This window comes from Heloderma suspectum, chromosome 2 (assembly GCF_057233095.1).
Source record: "Heloderma suspectum isolate Gila_16-S chromosome 2, 16-S_ref, whole genome shotgun sequence".
NCBI classification, from domain to species: Eukaryota; Metazoa; Chordata; class Lepidosauria; order Squamata; family Helodermatidae; genus Heloderma; species Heloderma suspectum.
In genome coordinates this window covers 140,953,872-140,973,685 of record NC_139459.1, presented here as the reverse complement: position 1 = coordinate 140,973,685, position 19,814 = coordinate 140,953,872, and the positions used below count along the sequence as shown (strand labels likewise).

The following is a 19,814-nucleotide window of genomic DNA, read 5'->3' as shown; positions in this document are numbered from 1 at the left end:
CCGATTTCAAAACATTGTTCTTCAGATTTTCACCAAAATGTACGTTGCGGGTTTTAAAACTTCAATAAACTTTACATTTCTTTTAATTTTCCAAAAATTAGATGAATAGTGGCACATTTGCTGCACATGGATTGGTTGGATGGGCCCAGTATTATACAGAACTAGATACAATGTGCAATGGTATGAAGTCACCTTTTGGGTTCTGTTTCTTGGACATATGAGAGGATGATGGAATACTGTTATTTTGCAGATAAGACAAACAGACACCAAGTCAATCAGAGGCACACACATCCAGTTTGAGCACAATGTTTGATTTTATTAACATATTTGGTGGAAAATATTCTTTCTTATTTAGTGCAATGCCTTTTGGGGGAAAATAAGAAATGTGGCCATTGTGTAAAAGCATGCACACATTTTCATTTTGATGTTGAAATCCAGTGAACTATGGGCATAATCCAATCCTTATAGGGGGGACTGGGTAGTGTGTCTGCATGCAGGGTGTATTGTGCCAGACCAATGAAGAAGGAGCGTCCTCTAAGAGTTGACAGCTCTCTTAATAATACAGCGTCTACCAAATTAAAATCAGAAAGCTGGGGGTGGGCAGGAGGGAGAAGCTGGATGCATTGGCACATTCTGGATCCAGTCAGTACTGAATGCAGTGGCATGTTCTGGCGAGTTGTGTCTTCACATGGTCCAGCTGCAAGCAGCCAAATTGGCTGCTAGGTACCCTTCTGGGCAGTGCAGAGAGATTTTTCCTTATGTGCACTGGTGCACCTGGCCTGGAGGAATGCCACGGTCTGATTTTTCTGCATCCACAGGTGCTAGGAGTTGAACATGAGTTCAGGCAAGATGCAACGTGGTCTCCGGGAGGGGTGCCTGTCGCATATACCAAGGCCTCCACACGTGCAAGTGGGGCCAGATCATGGGCCAGTGTTTTGTCAAGCTCTTCCACATTGTTGATTAATGCCGTTGGTTTTCTGGATGCTGCTCTCCTATGCTCTGGCACTGAAAATTATATCTCACTCAGTCTGCTCATTCATATTAGTTTCGCCAGGAATTAAGGGGAATGTTATTATTATTCTTAACCACGCCCACCCCTCCACGCCACTACCAAAGTAGCTGTAGTCAGTGGGATTTGCTTTATACTTGCTGTAAACTATTACATTATAACTAGCATATATGATTTTATACAGTTATTTCCCCCTGAGGTTATGTACATTTTAAATAAGGCAGTAGGTTAAATAACAAGAAAAAATGAGTTTGATAGCAACATGATGTTCCACAGCAAAAGTAATAACTGCTTTTCCAGGGCCATCTCCAGAAGGAAAGTTCAAGTCAGTCTCTGACGGACCCACACTCTGAAGGGAGCCCTTCCGATTTCCTCCACTCCGCCAGGCGCTTCTTGAACCATTTCTGGGGAAACAAAGGAACATGGCAGGACAAATATGGAGAAATTGAGAAGTCTGGCCCAATACATTGGGATAAGGGCATATGATGATAAAATCTGGCAGGGTGAGCTCAGTGATGCCACTTGAACCCAGACTCCCCTCCTCCCCAAAATGACCACCCAGAGAGTGGCAGGTGATGGGGGCAGTGGCAAACAGGGCATTAGCATTTTCTTATTAAAAAAAAAAAACATTTCGCAGTTGGGCATATACATGGATAAAGATACTTGTTTTATTATTCTTTCTTTAGCAAGACATTATCCTTCTCTACAACAACATGGTGCTTATTTCCAAGTAAATATGTTTAGCCTCAGGGTAGCAGAAGCAAACTCTATTTTATGTTTGTACTCATGACGGTGCTATGATTTAAGCGAGTTTAAAATGTAAAACTGCATGTACTCAAAGTATTTCTTTTTTTATGAGGGTTGGCAAACATTTTTTAATTGGCTCTAACACATCAAGAATGTAGAAGCGGTTCAGCTGTAAAGCATGGAACGGCAGTGGGTAAGGATGAGGAGAAATGGTAGCTGTGTGCTTCACAACTGAAGCAGTGCAATGGCCCTCTAAACAGGGTAAGTCAGACAGTTAAGTCCTGGGTCGAAAATCACCTAGTTACACCACTGGGTGAGCTGCTGAGAGTGTAGAGTGCACATGAGAAAAGGATGGGGCAACAGGCATGGTTGAGGCACGTAGCACAATGAGTTGGCAGAATCTGGGGAGTGTGTGTGTGTGTGTGTGTATCAAGTAGACTGTACCACTTCAAATTTCAGGCAGGGGTGACATTTTTGAATGCTCAGTAAAAAGAAAAAGAAAAGCTCCTGCAAGTAAACAAAACCAGCACATCAGGGAGAAAAGTTCTTGCCCAGTCTACTCCGCCCTGTACCCATTTTCTACATGCAGGGAGGTGTTTGGATTTTGTTTTTTTAATGAAAGGACCTTTCAAAAATGTGACCTCCATCTGCAACCTAACATGGTACGATCCACTCAACCACTTCAAGACTCTACCACTTCATTCCCACTTCATTTTGCTGCATTATAGACTGGAGCGGGGAGGACTACACATTGGGTTGGATCTGTCATATACCACGTGTGGACAGAACTGGGTGCCTTTCACCCATGGGAGTCTTCTGATCCAGTGAAGGAATCATTTAGCTGGGGCGGGGTGGGGGTGGAGACAGAGGGAGTGCGGGGGGTTGCAGAGGGAGGAGAGAACCAGGGAAGATTGCCTGCCCCTTCCACCGGTGAGAGTGCTCTGAGCAAAACACCACTTGGGTTGCTTCCATTGGCAGAACAACAGCTGGATTCAACCCATTATGTTACGCACATGCTTTTAAAAATGTGCTTCCAACCGTCCATTCACTTTCCTTAGCAAAAGCTGTCAGGTTAGGGAGAAAGATCCAGACTGGGAACACAGTGCATGGGAGAGAGGGTTTAATCCTTTCTCTCCATGCTGTTTTCTTTTCAAAAATCCCCACCCACACACAAGCTGTGATTTTCTGCAAATAAGCCAGTCAATGGCAGAAGAGGATATTGCTAAATAATTATGTACTTAGTGTCCACTGTGGCAGCAGGTCACATTGCTCTTACAAAATAACAATCAGGAGTCTGGACCGGAGACAGTGACTTACTTAGAACACAAGGGAGGGGGAAGTATTCAGGAAAAAACAAAGAGGAGAGCAAGAAGTGCAGACTAGATGTAGTGCTAAAGAAAATAAATGCAGCAAAATTCAAAATGTGTATAGTTTACATATTCATAACATTAAATTGTGACCATTTGGTGGAAAATCTTGAGCTTCATTCACAATGTGGAGAAGCAGAACTTGTTTTTGTTTTGGCTTCGGCTGACTGAGGTGCATCTGAAAGATGTGAATCAAAGGAAGATGGTGGCTTTCTCAAGTGAAAGAAGCACAGTTTGGGGCCTGGATTTGAGCCAGTCCAGAGGTTTTGCTCTCTTCAGGAGTCAGCATCCTTGGACCTAGTTTCCCCCTCATCTCCTGGCCACATTACTTGCTTATTGCCTAGAATCCTGCACATCACATAGACTGCCTTCCCTAACCTGATGTGTTGCACTACAACACCCATCACCCCCAGCCAGAATGGCCATTGGCCAACACATCTGGAGAGCACTAGACTGGAGAAGGCTGATGTAGAACGTCTCCCCACCCAAAGCCATCTTTGGTCACTACAGCTGCCAGGAGAAACTTATGAAAACTCACTACATGGTAGGCCGGATTCATTCTACTAAACAACATGACCGGGGTTGGGAAACTCACCACAGGGGTACCAGATCAGCCCTGTGTTGCTCAATTTATCATTGCTTTATTGACCCAAATTGCATGTGCAAATTGGCTCCATTGAAATGAAACCAAGTGACCTGGTTCATACGTAATGACAACTCATAGTACAGGCTAGTATGGGTTGAGCATGGGTTGTGGCTGAATCATGGGCAGTGGATGAATCATGGGTTGTTGCTATGTGCGAACCCTGCACTTTGGTTTAACTATGGGTTGTTAACAACCCAGAGTTCACAACCCAACAACAAACCATGGGTTCTCTGCCTGGATTATTAACCATGAACAATCAAAGCAGGGAATCCAAGGTTTGTTGGGTTTTGAACTGGTTAACAACCCATACTTAAACCATAGTGTAGTGTTCGGACATTAACGACAACCCACGATTCAAGAACAACCCATGATTCAGCAACCCATATTCTGAGTTGCTGTTATGTATGAACCAAGCTATAGTGTTTGAGGGCCAAATGAGGCCATAATGGGGCAGCCATTATAGCCTCATAATGGCTGCCAAATTCAAAATGCCTGCCCTCTTCATGTATATTATATAAGGTTAGGATAGGATGGGGGTGCAGCAGGTCTAATTTTAACATGGGGGGGTGGAATTTCTTCCCTTGCCCTCCTTACCTCCCTATGCTCCATCACTACAGGCACTTTAATCCCAGCCCAGTTGCAGTATTAGAAATGAGCCCAGGCTGGGAAGAAAAGTTCTGGTAGTGATGGATGAGCAGGGGTCATGCATGAAGAAGGGCATCAGCCCTTGCTACATCTCGTTTGGCCCTGAGGTCATGTGTGGCAGTGTAAAAGTTCTCCATGGAGTCTTGTGAAGATCCGTTCACATATACAAGTCCCCACTTGCTGCTGTAACCATCAAGTGGTGAGCACACATATCTGGACCAACCCATAGTAAATGAACGACAAATGCATTGGGTGCATTTACTGTGGGGAGGAAAGTGGAAGGCTGAGTGTAGAAAGAAGCTCTGCAAGTACTGAGACTAATGGAGGAGTCTCCTATGGGCCTGGATTCTGGGGCTGGGGCTGGCCTTCCTGTCCAGTGACTCAGGTGCTCACCAGTGTCTCTTCCTCGGTCAGCCCTGCCTCAGCAGCAATAAGGCAAAGGGTAGCTGGGTCAGGGTGCCTGTTCACTTTGTTGAAGTTATACTCCAAGATCTCCAGCTGTTCCTCTGTGGGGCTGACGGCCCTTTCCATGGACATCTTCTCTTTGCACAAATGTGATGGCAACAGTGAGCTAGAGAGAAAGATATACAGACACTAGAGTTAGACCCTGTACAAAGTTTACCACCTGACTCTTCCTTTCGATACAACTGAGAAAGATTTTTGACAAACGCTCCAATGTTTCCATTCAACATTTAAATGTGAAATGCTGAATTTGAAATGTGCATTTTGAATGTAAAACTCCCATCCATATAATTCAATGTTTGAGTGCTTCAGACTTATTGGCAACCCTTAATTGTTTTGAATTTGGCAGGGGTCAAATATGACATCTCATAAGGTATTAACTGTAAAATGCTAACCACCATTGCATGTCAATGATCAAATGCAGTCAAATACTAAATAACATTTCATGTCTGCTCTAAAATACTGTCAAATGCTAAATACCATTACATGTCAACTACGACATACTGACAAACATTAACTGTTCAAATATTAAATATTGAAATTAAGTAGATTTGGATGCAAACACAAATATCAAATATGTAGATATTCACCTTCTAGTGAATATTCATTAAAATTAGCTCAGGGGAATTTTGTACAAGATTTTGGGAGCAAATTCTATCCTGTAATTACCATAATATCAGAAGAACATAGCTCTGGTATCTACTCATGATGCCAGAGAACTCTAAAAGGTTCTGACTACAAGATTATGTCTGTAAACCTCGAAACCTGCTATTTCCATTAAAGCCATCATTTCTGAAAGTCAAGAAATTGTTTCAAACTGTGCAAAGATTCAAAGCAAAGGTCAATGAATAGGTCATTGTTTCACTTGAGGCAGATCTACATCATGGACTTAACCTGGTTGAATAGTCATTCAAGAAATCCAGGAACGGTAGTTGTGCGAAGGGGACGAGGATTCTCTAACACAGACTTCTCATTACTCTCACTAAGTCACAATTCCCAAGTTTCTTTGAGGAAATTCATGACAGTAAAACCAGGTCACAACCACTTACGTTTGTACTGTAAGCTTTTCCCAGATGGGCTCCTAGTGCTACCAAGCGTTGCTCTTCTACTGTAAGCTGCAAGTGGAATTGCAATTGACTGTCCACACCAGGGGTCTAGAACTTTTTTAAGGTGTGTGCATTTCACTATGTTCTGCCCAAATGGTGTGCATGACATCGCCATGTGGGCAGAGTTGTACCCTCCTCTTTCTCCACCTCTCATTGATCACCACACACACCCATCTCCCAACAGTTTGAAGCAGGTGCTTTTCAGCACCATTTTAGCACCATATTTTATGTGTGCATGTGTGTTTGTTTTACAGCGTTAGAAGTAGCACAGAGTTTTTAAAAAAAAATTAAATGTTTTTAGTGCCTGCAGCACAGGACTAGGGGATTGAAGCTAAACTTACTTCTGAGGACGTATGGTGATGGATCAGGCTGTAAGTCTAGTCAATTTCAACTCAGAATGTCCCATCTGTAGTCTATCAATTTCACAGCATGATCTAATCAGACAACTCCTTCTAGTCAGTTTCACAAAGCTGCTAGCTAACTTGATCTCCCTGTTTGTTAGTTGGCTCTGAAACTGGAAATGCACTTCTAGCACTAGAGAAAGTAGGGGAATCCCTGACACATCATCCACCTTCTCCAGGGACAATTCCTCCCAGTATGCTTCAATTGCGCATTCTTTTATCCACACCAGCAAAGAGACTGTGCTGCTATTCTGCTCTTTCTTTAATGGATTTTCTGTGGTAAGAATAAAGATGGGGAAAGCAGCAGGAAAACATGGGACGATTACAACTGGATGATTACAAGCTTTTCTACTCGAGGCTGTTAATCCACTCTATCTACTTTTGGTTTTGTCATGGAACTGAGATCCAAGCACTATACGAAGAGCATTTCCTTGCCTGCTTTTCCACTACATAAGCTCTAGGTGGCACTGTGGTATAATGGAATAGCACAACTACACAAGTGAAAAAAGCATTTTCTTTCACTTTTACAAATAAATACCAGATTTTCCCTGCTCTAAAAAAACTTGCTGAAAGTGTTTTTTAGACACAGAAGTGAAACTGGAGGGTCACAACATTGTCTAAAGAACCCATAAACAATCATGAGTAGGGAATGATGAGTGTATGATACATGCCTTGTACTGAAAAACTCTACATCATCTGGAATCTCAGTAGAATCGCATGAAGGAGGCATGGCAATTGCACATTAAAAGCCTGAAAGCACCAGTAGACAGGCAAAGGTAGTCCATAGAATCATAGAATAGGGTTGGAAGGGGCCTATAAGACCATTGAGTCCAACCCGCTGCTCAATGCAGGAATCCAAAGCAGAGCATCCCTGACAGATGGCTGTCCAGCCTCATCTTGAATGCCTCCAATGCGGGAGAGCCCACCACCTCCCTAGGTAATTTGTTCCATTGTTGCATTGCTCTAACAGGAAGTTTTTCCTGATGCTCAGATGGAATCTGGCTTCCTGTAACTTGAGCTCATTATTCCGTGTCCTGCATTCTGGGATGATCGAGAAGAGATCCTGGCCTTCCTCTCTGTGACAACCTTTCAAGTACTTGAAGAGCGCTATCATATCTTCCCACAGTCTTCTCCTCTCAAGGCTAAACATGCCCAGTTCTTTCAGTCTCTCTTCATAAGGTTTTGTTTCCAGTCCCCTGATCACCTTTGTTGCCTTCCTCTGAATCCTCTCCAGCTTGTCTGCATCCTTCTTAAAATGCGGTGCCCAGAACTGGACACAGTACTCCAGATGAGGCCTAACCAGTGCTGAGTAGAGGGGAACTAGTACTTCCCGGGATTTGGAAGCTATACTCCTATTAACGCAGCCCAAAATAGCATTCGCCTTCTTTGCAGCCATACAATTCAGGAATTAGGGGAAAGGGCTTCCTTATCAGAAGCATCTGTTTCTGGAAACACTTGAGCCCCACAGAACCATATTTTTTTTAGAAATTAAGGTCTACATCTCAGTATTTTATTTTTAACCCAGCAATCTCTATAGCAGCAGCTCCTGCAGATGAGATAAAATTTGCTAGTAAAATAAGCAGTCAAATATTCAATGTGGTTATCAACAGATCTGTGCACTAGTTGTTCAGTGTCCACCAAATGGCTCATTCATTGTGAAAGTACTGACTGTAAAACACATTGCTTGAAAGGCTTGATTCAATTAGTAATTAGCTAGGCAATCTCATAGCATTTCTTAGTTCATTTTTAGAAATTAGAATGACTGAAAGAATAGATCAACGAATCTATAAATACCTTACTGATATTACCTATGATCCTACTATGCCAGCAGCTGGTATGTTAGGGCAAACTCCCACATAAGGTAGTCACAATCTTCAGCACTCCCAACAGCAAAGTAGAAAGCATCAGAATAGCAGTAGAAGCAACAGCGCAACACTGAAGCTCCTCTTACAGAGTCCCTGGCAATACCTCCACCATCCACCAATGACAACATTGTAAATCACTGTAGGCATGCATGCCACCAATCAACATGTGGCAACAATATGATGCCATAATTATGACACCCTACCCATAGGTCTGCTCCGTCTGTGTATATGCATTTGTGCAGAGACACATTGCTCCCCTCCCCCTTGCATAGCATGTGTCAGAGAGACCAGAGACCAGGTCACCCTCTCTCAGGCTCTTCTTCCTAGTTTGGAGCTAGAGTGAGATAGAAGCGTGCGTTTCTGATGGTGTGATAAAGAGAGAGAATGTTAGGAACTGGATGTTCTATTTATAGATACACTGTGCTAATTTTATGCTTGTCAATCTGCATTGAAACAGAATCCAAGTGTGTTTATTTCCTCATTTATCTAAAAGGCTCTTGTGAAATAGGAATGTTTAACTCAAGAAATAATTCACCAGACCAGAGAGAACATTTGTAAGGTTACTGTACTTCATGATTCCCCGAAAGCCTGCAATGTCTCATGTTTGTCTATTTTATAGATTTATACTCCAGCTTTTGATCAAATGGTCTCCAAGCTGGCTTACAATGTGTGAAAACAATACCATTTGCTATCTGGAGAACAACAATTTCCTTTGCTCTTTCTGGACCAATGGGATTTTCCATTGTAGATCTATTGCAGACAAGGTGCTTGTTTAGGTTCATTTTCTGTTGAATCTAGCATGGCAAGTCTTAGACGAGAGACTTAAGCTCAATGGTTAGACCACATACTTTCCATGCATTCAGCCGCTGGAGTTTCCAGTTAAATGACCAGACAGCAGGTGACAGGAAAGAGCCTTTCTGCCTGAGATCCTGGAAAACTGCTGCCAGTCAGAGGAAGCAATACTGAGCTGAATGGATAGTCTGACCAGGTTTAAGGCATCTTAGGATTTAACTGCACAAGAGCCCCCAACTAGGGATGCTGGAGAACCCCCCTGCAGGTTCCTCAATTTGTGCAAATTTCTGAGCGATTTGCACAAATTACGGCCATAATTTGTGCAAATTGCTCAGAAATTTGTACAAATTGCACAACCTGCAGGAAAAAATGCACAACCAAGTTCCCAGAGCTCAGCTCGCAAATCGAGTTGTACATGCCACAGAACTCAGTTGAGTAAAAAAAAAGAACCAGATTTCCCAGCACTGGACATCCCTACCCCCAACACATTTTTTTTTAAAAAAGAGAGAAAGTAATAGCTTCAGGAGAGAGACATTTGGAGCAGTGAAACAGTGTGGGGAGGGGGTGATTAACCATTTCCTTTCCACCCTAAATCGTCTTCCTAGATGCTGTTTCTTCCATGGGATTCAAAACAGATGTTTGACCATATTTTGGACTTTGCTAGGAGGAAAGGTCACTGGGGGTAATTTGGTATGGAGAACCTGGGGGAAGGTGAAGGTTCTGTCCCCATCACACTGCTTCTCTGTGGCAAATTCCCACCTCAGGACCATAAACCAGACCAGTAGGTTTCCTAACCTCTGGGAGCCACCTGAGTGCTCTACTGGTCATGATGGCTATATATTGCCCTGCTTCTGCTGCCAGCTGGTGATAGCTGAGGGAGGAGCCTGAGAGAGCTGGACTTTCGCCAGGGCTGATGGACTGACCTTGCCTTCCATCTCCCCCTGCTCTGCAGCTTGATGAAATGGCTGCTGCCTGGGGACAGGGACCGGCAGGAAGGAGGTGCTCCCAAATTCCCACCTCAGGACCATAAACCAGGCCAGTAGGTTTCCTAACCTCAGGGAGCCACCTGAGTGCTTCTGGGCTGCTCTCCAAAAGTCATGTGCAGCAGGTATCTGCAATTTAAATGTGACTTATACAAAAATATATGGGCTTCTCTGTACATCTTTTGTTCATATCTAGCACCTCCTTCCTGCAGGTCCCTGTCCCCAGGCAGCAGCCATTTCATCAAGCTGCAGAGCAGGGCGAGATGGAAGGCAGGGTCAGTCCATCAGCCCTGGTGAAAGTCCAGCTCTCTCAGGCTCCTCCCTCAGCTGTCACCAGCTGGCAGCAGAAGCAGGGCAATATATAGCCATCATGACCAGTAGCCATGGATAGCCTTATCCTCCATGAATTTGTCTAATCCCCTTTTAAAGCTCTCCAAATTGGTGGCCATCACTACATCTTGTGGCAATAGGTTCCATAGTTTAACTATGCACTGCATCATCTATTTCAATGGGAATGCAGTAATATCAGTCTGATAATATCAAGTTATTTGTGCTGGCATAATCTGGAAATAGAATTGCTAAAATGTATCAATACTAGTAGCCTGCCCCCCCTTCTCCACATTTTCAATTTCTCCCTCCCTCCCATAGAGTTGAATTGTCTGTGAAGCTTTACACCCAGAGTCCCTAGAGGGCTTTATATAGCAGGGAATAGCAGGGAAGCCTTACTGTGGATACTGCTACATAGCTACTGCATCATTTCAGAAACAGCAAAACTGTGGTGCAGAAAAGCAAAGAAACTTTCTCAAGGTTAACCAAGAGGAGCAAAGCCACAAAAAGAAATCGATTACATCTCCAAATCACTGGACATGGTGCTCTGTGACAATATTTAAGCCTCTGCAGAGAGAGCAACACAGAAATAACACCGTGGAAAATTTTTGCGCCCTTTAAAAGCGCTTTCTGTCCAATATACGTTACAAGGAAAGCACAGAGTGGCACAACTGTGGTAGAAACTCAAAGCCAGAGCTTTCTTGAAGTGATCTGCATGACTCATGCTCGATTTTGCCACACCGGATACAGCAAGAAGTGGACGTCAGGCCCCAATCCAGGCCCTGCTGATTCTTCTGTGTGTGGGAGAAATTTAAAGTACAGGACTGTCAGGTGGAACATGGAGCGCCCCCCCCAACACACACACAGTGCTTTCCTACCTGAAACTGTTAGTGTGCGCTTATCTACTTATTTAAAATATTTCTAGGCCACCTTTCAGAGCAAAAGGCCTCTCAGCCCCTGTTTTTCTTAAGCCATTTTCCTCCTAGCAAGTGTTACTTCTGGTGTTGGAGCACCAACTGGGGAAGAAGTGGCTTTAAAAAAGCAGTTTGGGGAGATGAAGGACACGCCTGGTAGGTCTCTCCTCCTATCTACCCATGCTACACTTAAATATTGGCCTCACGCCGCAGTTTGTCAGGATGCGGCAACCTTCTGTGCTCAGGCAGATTGACAGTGCATCTGGTTTGGGTGGCAGCACAGGCTCACGTCAACAAATCACAGCGTCACCCATTATGCATTCGCCATACAGAACCTGCAAGAATCAATACTGCAGCCACTGCAGCAAACAACTCCATGGGGACCCTATAGAAGAGGTAGCATTTTGGAGACTGCCAGCTAAGGGGCTGTGATTACCAAAGCATCAGCCGCTAAGCAGTTTGATCAGCAATTCGTTTCCAGCTGGACGTCTTTCTCTGTGTAAATAGGTCATTGCCCTATATCCACCTTCCCCGACCTGGTGCCCTCCAGAAGTGTTGGACTACAGTTTCCAACATCTCCCAGTCATCCCCCTATTTGTGTCATAATCCTGCCACTCAAATGGCAGCTTCAAAATGGGTTCATGAAGGGAGGGTTACGGGAGGACTCTCGTCTTTCCTGCCTGCATCTCTATGATATCTACAACCTTCCTTCTCCTTGAACATGACAGGAAGCAGAAGGATGTGCTATAATAACAATGCTTCTGTAATGTTTCATTGGTTGGAGGTACCTTTCTGTTTCAGACCAGAGTTTTTGCTGAAGGAGGGCCGTCTTTTCTTTCTTTCTTTCTTTCTTTCTTTCTTTCTTTCTTTCTTTCTTTCTGGGAATGGGAAAAGATTCTCCCTTCAGCTGTAAGCAGCTGAATCAGAGGAATCAATCCACAGAGCCTCACCAGCAAATGAATGTTAACTAGCAAAATTTCCACTTCCTCAGCATTTTAAAAAACCTGCCTGTTGAATGCAAAGAAGCATTTAATGTCATGTTTAGTTTGGCCCTCAGCTTTAACATGCATTAAAACATGAAAATAAAGTTTTGCATAACGAAACAAATGAAAATCTGAATGCTGAAGAATACAGAAAAGAGAGGAAAGTGTTTTTCCCCTGCCTGGAGATGTCCCCTCCTTTTCTGCTGCAATGCTTTCTCTCTAAAAAAAATGTAGTTATATAACTTTTGTAACCCATTGCATTGAAGCCAATGATCATTAGCTACCTGCTTACAGTAACTGGTTGACCTGGCACTCCTGAGGATGAAACAGCAGAGGACACTGGGCCCATTCACCAAAAGTTGTTTAGGGGTTGTTCTGTCCCAGTTTTGAATAGAAACTTAATCTCCATCCAAACTTTCTTCCAGGGAACACAGCTTTGTTACTTGCCCTTCTCTGCTGCTGTCAATACGGTGCTTGCTCAGTTCCCCTTTGGCAGCCCTTGTGCCTTGAGAAGAGAATCGTTGTGCTGGGATACTAAGCTGTCCCCCAAGCCACCCACCCCCATCCCAGCCCCTTAAACAGGAGTTGGCCAAGTCTGGCTCTGCATATTAATTTGCTGAATGGTGCCTGCAAAGAGGGCCACGGCAGTGTGCCAAGCGAAGTACAACAGTGTCTTCTTCCAGGAAAACCAAACTGGAGTTCTGTTTAACAGGGGAAGGGTAACTGCTGAATGGTTCTCTATGCCATAGAGGCCCCCTTCGTACATTACATTCAGGGCCGCACCTCTAGCCCCACCTCTGATGACACTATTCTCCCTGACGTGAGGCCTACAAATTAAAAAAACAAAACAAAACAGAAGAGGGGGTGATTTGGAATGGAGATGTGGCAGGTTGGGGAAAGGGTGAAGCCTCCCCTCTCCCTGCTGCTTCTCTTCTCCATATCACCCCCTCCTGAAACTGTTTTTCAGTGGCCTTGGGAGCTTGTCACACATACTTGAATGTATAGTGTAGTTAGGCCCCAAAACATATTTAATAGTCATCCCAAACATTGGAACTCTGAGTAGGGGCAGGGATCTCTGACAGTCTCACTACATTATAATTCCCAGGATTTACAGTGGAAGAAGTCATGATAGGGAAATAGGTATAAAACTGATCTGGGGATTTTAGTGTTTACAGGACTAGATAGGACTGCCTACTAGCTGGGCCAAGCAAACAAACAAAAAACAATGGCCCAGGCTCTTCCTATAGCCTTAACAGAGGTTTGATATGCAGAAGTCATAAAATGATGCTTTTTATGGCATGGAACGAATGGCAGAGCGCTGGAGGGGGCTTGCTGGACGCTCGGCACAGACGCAGGGAGTGGAGACAGATGGAGGGCGCCGAAAGGAGGCGTAGCGCTCGTTTGGCGCGCAAGCAACGGTCGTGTCCCGAGGACCCAAGGGAAAGAGGGAGGATCTCTCCCTAGCCCATAAGTTCAGGGTCTTCCCATGATTCTCCTTCAAATGGGGACTAACTGCCTTACCTGGAGCTTAGGCTACTCTGCTATCTTTCCCCAGTGCTGTTCCTTGCTTAGTCGCTGGTGATTAGCATCTGAAAGAGTCATTAGGTTGTAAAAGGAATAAAGCCTTGAAAAGAATCCTTTTCGTCTGTGTCTTGAGTTGGCTATTGGAGGTGACTGTAAGAGGCAGCTAGGGCGCTCCTGACAACGTCAAAGGCATAAATCTCTTTGCTTAAAAAGGCAATTTTTGGACCCATTTTGAAAACGTTGCTAGGATGACTTGGTAAAAAAGTCACCACCACAAATGCTCTTACAATACACTGGTGAGTGTTTTTGGCCATTTAATTTTGAATAGCTCCAAAAGTGTGTCATTAAATCTTGCTGAGAATCTTGTGCCACCCCAACTGCAATCTGGAAAGGTGTCCCAGCACATGTAGACAGCAGAGTTTGGTAGTTCTGAAACTGGATGCCTAGTCCCCTAAGTTAGACCTGGGCCCCGTCTACATGGCACTGCTTTCAGCCTTCACTCCACCACAACTGCACAGCATCGCAGCTTCAAATAAGCTTCTGCTGCGATACACTCGCGATTTACTGCGCGCTTCCCAAACAGACTCCGCCGTGCCCTTTTTTTGCCATTATACTTTAATGCGCAGCTGTGCAGTCCCGTGAGTGTGGGAGTGTGACGCTGCAGTGACTGGTTTGTATTTTAGGGGTTCTGTTGTGTCTTTCTGCCCCTCATTAGGTAAAATGAGGGTGTTCTGTGTCGCTTCATTTACACACCATCTGTTTGTCAGTTCCCCAGCCTGAGACTCTCACGATGGTTTGCACTCACAAGCATGAGCAGTATGTGTCTGCCCATCGCTCCCAAATGGTGCCAGATTGAAGTTGGTCCTCCCCCAAGATTCCCGCCCCCCGGCCCTTGGGCACTCAGTCCAAAACAACCATTGCGAAGATACAAAGCTGCAGAAATGTGCGAAAGTGTGATTAAATAAATGAAAACGCCTCTCTGTGCCTCTGTAACTGCGCAGCTGCAAAGGGACGGGGGCAGTAAAGGGGCATCAAAGAGTGACACAAGCACTACGCACACCTACAACACGCCCACTGCAAAATGCGAAGCCGGTTTGGGGAAGGGACAGATGGCTCGCAACTGCGGGGAAACCCGCAGCAAACGAGAAACATTGCAGAAAAACGTCTCCTGGGAAATCTGCATTTTCCTGGAGAAAACCATGGATGGCTGCAAAGTGGTGATTATGTCGTCTCTCCTGAGGGACCTCAACTCACAGCCGCCCAGGAGTAAAAGGCTCGTGTAGATGGGGCCCTACATAGATGTCCCTATGAGCTTTTCTACATGAAGCTGTTAATCAGCTGCTAATCCATTGTATCTACTTTTGGTTTTGTCGCCGAACTGAGATCTGAGCACCACACAAGGAGCATTTCCTTTCCTGCTTTTCTGCTACATAACTTCTAGGAGGCACTGTGGCATACCGGAAAGGAGCAAATACACAACAGGAAATTGTGCTTTCTTTCACTTTCACAATTAAATGCCGCATTTTCCCTGCTCTAAAAAAACTCGCCAGAAGTGCTGGTTAGACACAGAAGTGAACCTGGAAGGTCAGGACATCATCTAAAGTACCTGTACACAACCGTGAGAAGAAAATGATGAGCGTGCAATAAATGCCTCATGTAGAAAAGCTCGATAAGGCCATCCTGGCCACCTGCCTCAGCAACCTGCCTCTGGATGTTGATCTTGCTCTTAGCTTTTGTGCAGGCTTCCTAGGGAACAGCAGCAGGAGCATCAAACAAATATTGCTGATCCACTGACTCATTTGAATGGCAGGCATTTGGTTAGTTGTTTTGTGGAAACAATGGCAGGCTTCTCATTACACCGGGAAGAGAAACCTTTCTGTTAGGCTCTCTTTTCTTTCCCCCTCTGCCATGATTTGACAAGTGTATGCCTAAATAATGCATGCTTCTCTCGAATCCACCACCCTGCTGTGTTCTGCACAGCCTTTCAATGGTCCATGGAACATGCTGCCGGCAACCTGTTGCTCAAGTTGCTATTCTTAGCCTCTGTTTATTTCCTGCTCCTTCCATCCTCGACAGAACAACCTGTTGGTGAGCACTGTCCTTATGGAAAGGAGCATAGGGCATCTTCACAGGGAAACACATCCGTTTTCTCCACTGGGAACTGCCACATGGGCTGTCTTGCTATAGAGCACCACATTTCACAGGGGTTCCCTCTGGTTTTCCTCAATGCATTGAAACAGCATAGGGACACCAGTAGAATGAACCAGGGTGACAGCGTTTGGAAAGCAATAAGCAATCTGGAACACTCAACAGTGGCCACAAGACTGGAAAAGGTCAGTTTACATTCCAATTCCAAAGAAGGGCAACGCCAAAGAGTGTTCAAACTACCGCACAATTGCGCTCATTTCACATGCCAGCAAGGTGATGCTCAAAATCCTACAAGCTAGGCTTCAGTAGTATGCGAACCGAGAACTACCGGAAATACAAGCTGGGTTTAGAAGAGGCAGAGGAACTAGAGATCAAATCGCCAACATTCGCTGCATCATGGAGAAAGCAAGAGAATTCCAGAAAAATGTCTATTTCTGCTTCATTGACTACGCTAAAGCCTTTGATTGTGTGGATCACAACAAACTGTGGCAAATTCTTAAAGTGATGGGAGTACCAGACCACCTTACCTGTCTCCTGAGAAACCTGTACAAGGGTCAAGAAGCAACAGTAAGAACCAGACATGGAACAACCGATTGGTTCAAAATTGGGAAAGGAGTACGACAAGGCTGCATATTGTCACCCTGCTTATTTAACTTATGTGCAGAGTACATCATGAGAAATGCCGGGTTGGATGAATCAGAGGTCGGAATTAAGATTGCTGGGAGAATTATCAACAACCTCCGATATGCAGACGATACCACCCTAATGGCAGAAAGCGAAGAGGATCTAAAGAGCCTCTTGTTGAGGGTGAAAGAGCAGAGTGCAAAAGCTGGTTTGAAACTCAACATTAAAAAAACTAAGATCATGGCATCTGGCCCCATCACTTCCTGGCATATAGAAGGGGAAGAAATGGAAGCAGTGACAGATTTTACTTTCTTGGGCTCCAAGATCACTGCAGACGGTGACTGTAGCCATGAAATTAAAAGACGCTTGCTCCTTGGGAGGAAAGCTATGGCCAACCTAGACAGCATAGTAAGAAGCAGAGACATCACCTTGCCGACAAAGGTCCGTCTAATCAAAGCTATGGTTTTCCCAGTAGTAATGTATGGCTGTGAGAGCTGGACTATAAGGAAGGCTGAGCACCGAAGAATAGATGCTTTCGAACTGTGGTGCTGGAGAAGACTCTTACGAGTCCCCTGGACTGCAAGGAGGTCAAATCAGTCCATCCTAAAGGAAATCAACCCTGACTGCTCATTGGAAGGACAGATAATGAAGCTGAAGCTCCAATATTTTGGCCACCTAATGCGAAGAGAAAACTCCCTGGAAAAGACCCTGATGCTGGGAAAGACTGAAGGCAAAAGGAGAAGGGGACGGCAGAGGATGAGATGGCTAGATAGCATCACGGATGCAATGAATATGAACTTGAGCACGCTCCGGGAGAGAGCGCAGGACAGGAAGGCCTGGCGTGCTATGGTCCATGGGGTCACGAAGAGTCGGACACGACTGAACGACTGAACAACAACAACAAGAAAACCATATCAACCCGACAGCAGCGTTCCAAGCATGCCCTTCGTATATGCAATAGGACCTCCTCTCAAGGTGTGTTGTATAGTTTGCTAGTTGAAGGTGCTTGTCTTTGACAGCTGGTAGCTACTTGCTAGCAACATTTGTGCCACACCATGACCACTTAGGTGAGGGCTGAAGGAATTTGAATCTGGACAGCCATTTGAATCTGGACAGTTGGAGATGCACGTTTGAGTTTTGCAGCTGGTTGGCAAGAAGTTGCCTTTGAGGGCTGCAAGGGTAGAACTTTCACATTTGGAGGAACTCATGCTGCTTCGAGATGAACATGGTCGTTCAGGGTGTGTGCCCTGCTTCCCACTGCTCAACTTGTATGCAGTAAATGAAAAGTTTTTCACAAAACATACTATAACTGTTCAGTATGCTCTTCTCAAAAGGATGAATGGCTCTCCTGGAACATCCAACGATTCAGGGTAGCACGAGGCACAAAACAGTATTATGGATCTGAAATGAGTATTCACAAATACTTGGTTTGGCGGATTTTCCAAATCTGCCACTCATAATTTGAATGGGTAAGTGAAATTTTGAATTCAACATTCAAATGTCCATTTTGAATGTGAAATTGTATCTCCAGATTTGAAATGTGGGCATTTGGGGCTTGTTGGCATCTCTTGATTGTTTCTGAAGGCATCATATACGAATTCTCATACACTGTCAGGAGTTATCATTTCAATACCATTTCATGTCAACCATCTAATTCTTTTAGATACCAAATACTATTACATGTCAATATCAAAAGGCAGTATAGAAATATTTGACTAATCATTATAAATGTGGCATGCTCACAGCAGTACGTTTATGAAAATGTCCACAAGCGTCCCTTACCTCTCCCCTCTCTCTGCAGTTCCTTACCCTTGCCTCGTCCTTCCCTATGTCGTTTCCCCCACATTCAAAATTTAGTTTGTAAGTGCCTTGGGGCAGGGACCTGTTTTGAGTTTCTCGTTTTTTGTACTCTGTGAGCGACATACACTTGACAGTGCTTTATAAAATAATAACAATAATCACAATGTCAACAACAACAGCAACAACAAAAGCAGCAAGAGGTAAGAGGAAAAAGCTCCCCGTCTTGGAACATGCTGTTTGGAAAGACTTGACACTCCTCCTGGAACCTGTTCCCAAAAGCTGCCCAGGCTTCCCTGCATGCTCCTGAGCCCTTGCCCTCTACCTCCATCAGAGCAGGAGCATCACTGAGAGGCCCATGAAGTTCAGCCTGGGCTTTAGGTCACATCAATGCCTTGTGTTCAAACTTGCACTTACCTGGGAAGCAACCGGATCTTCTTTAAGTAGCTGAGGTCCTGGGTGAATGCTTAAGTACTTGTGCAGGCGGTTACCTCAAACAGCACGTACGTGCGTGCGTGTGTGTGTGTGTGAGTGTGAGAGAGAGAATGTGAATGTGAATGAATGAGAGAGAGAGAGAGAGAGAGAGAGAGAGTGTGTGAGACAGGCAGGTGTGTGTGACTTGAAAAACCTGCATCACAGGCAGGCTGAAACTCACGGCAGCTGCTTAGCTGTTCAGTCACTCTCCCTGCTGGCAATTCAGGTTTGGCAGTCAGTTTGCTTATGCAGAGAAATGTCTCCAAATATATCTGCTAAAGTCTTCTGGGTTGCAATTCCCCCACTCTTCCCATAAATGAAGCAGGATTCCTTATGAGCCGATGAAAGAGCGAGAACAGAGGGTGCGGGTCCTTGGCTTTTCTCACTGACTACGGCGTATCACGGAGAGGGAGAGGGAGAGACTGACAAACAGAGGGAGCTGAGATGCTGCAGTCCTTCCAAGAATACCCTGCAGCTGGAGTAGGCTTCACGAGTTCTGCTGGACATTTGCCACTGCACGTGTCATTCCACCAGTTGCCCAATGAAGCACAAGTTGTTTCCCTTTGGGGAAATGTGCATATGAAGGGGAGGCAGGTCTGCTGCAACTCCAGCTCCTCCACAAAAGCTGTTCGCTCACTCGGCGTCCACACCCTGATATCTGAGCAGAGCACATCGGAACTGGGGGAGACGTGTGCTCAATGCCTGGATGCCGTCACATGTTGAGCAGAGGAAAACACGTGGGGTGACTTACCTGATTGGTACTTAGGAAACACACCTAGGTGTGGGAGGAAAGGACCACTCCCTTGACATAACTGCATGAGGTACATCATGACACGGGAACAGTGGTGAAAGTCAACTGGTGTGGTCCACCAGCTGGCTTGGAAATGGAAGGAGAGCAACACCATAAGCAGAATGCTTTTAAACAGTCATTTGAATATGCAGTCTGGAGTAATTTCCTGGGCTTCTGAGAAATTTTTAATTTTGGATTGTATCTGGAAGG

At 44.9% G+C, this 19,814-nt stretch overlaps 1 protein-coding gene across 3 annotated transcripts; it reads right to left on the bottom strand.

The window, feature by feature from the left end:
• Positions 1–297: 297 nt before the first annotated feature.
• On the bottom strand, positions 298–19,280 carry HOPX (HOP homeobox). 3 transcript variants are annotated; one of them, XM_084832179.1, is made up of 3 exons: positions 8,192–8,368; positions 4,808–4,985; positions 298–1,413 (listed from the first exon to the last, which is right to left on the bottom strand). In XM_084832179.1, the coding sequence occupies exons 2-3, from the start codon at positions 4,949–4,951 to the stop codon at positions 1,336–1,338; spliced, it is 222 nt and encodes a 73-aa protein (XP_084688305.1). In that variant the 5' UTR covers positions 4,952–4,985; positions 8,192–8,368; the 3' UTR covers positions 298–1,335. The 3 variants fall into 3 exon arrangements, with proteins under 3 accessions (XP_084688305.1, XP_084688306.1, XP_084688307.1); XM_084832180.1 differs by having other exon boundaries at positions 8,178–8,352; XM_084832181.1 differs by lacking the exon at positions 8,192–8,368 and adding an exon at positions 18,758–19,280 and having other exon boundaries at positions 304–1,413.
• Between the last annotated feature and the right edge of the window lie 534 nt (positions 19,281–19,814).

Excerpts from the sequence above, each read along its gene's own strand:
- HOPX (XM_084832181.1), bottom strand. The coding sequence starts at position 4,951 with ATGTCCATGGAAAGGGCCGTCAGCCCCACAGAGGAACAGCTGGAGATC. Across the intron at positions 1,414-4,807 it reads TGACCGAGGAAGAGACACTG|AAATGGTTCAAGAAGCGCCT; the intron begins GTGAGCACCTGA and ends TTGTTTCCCCAG.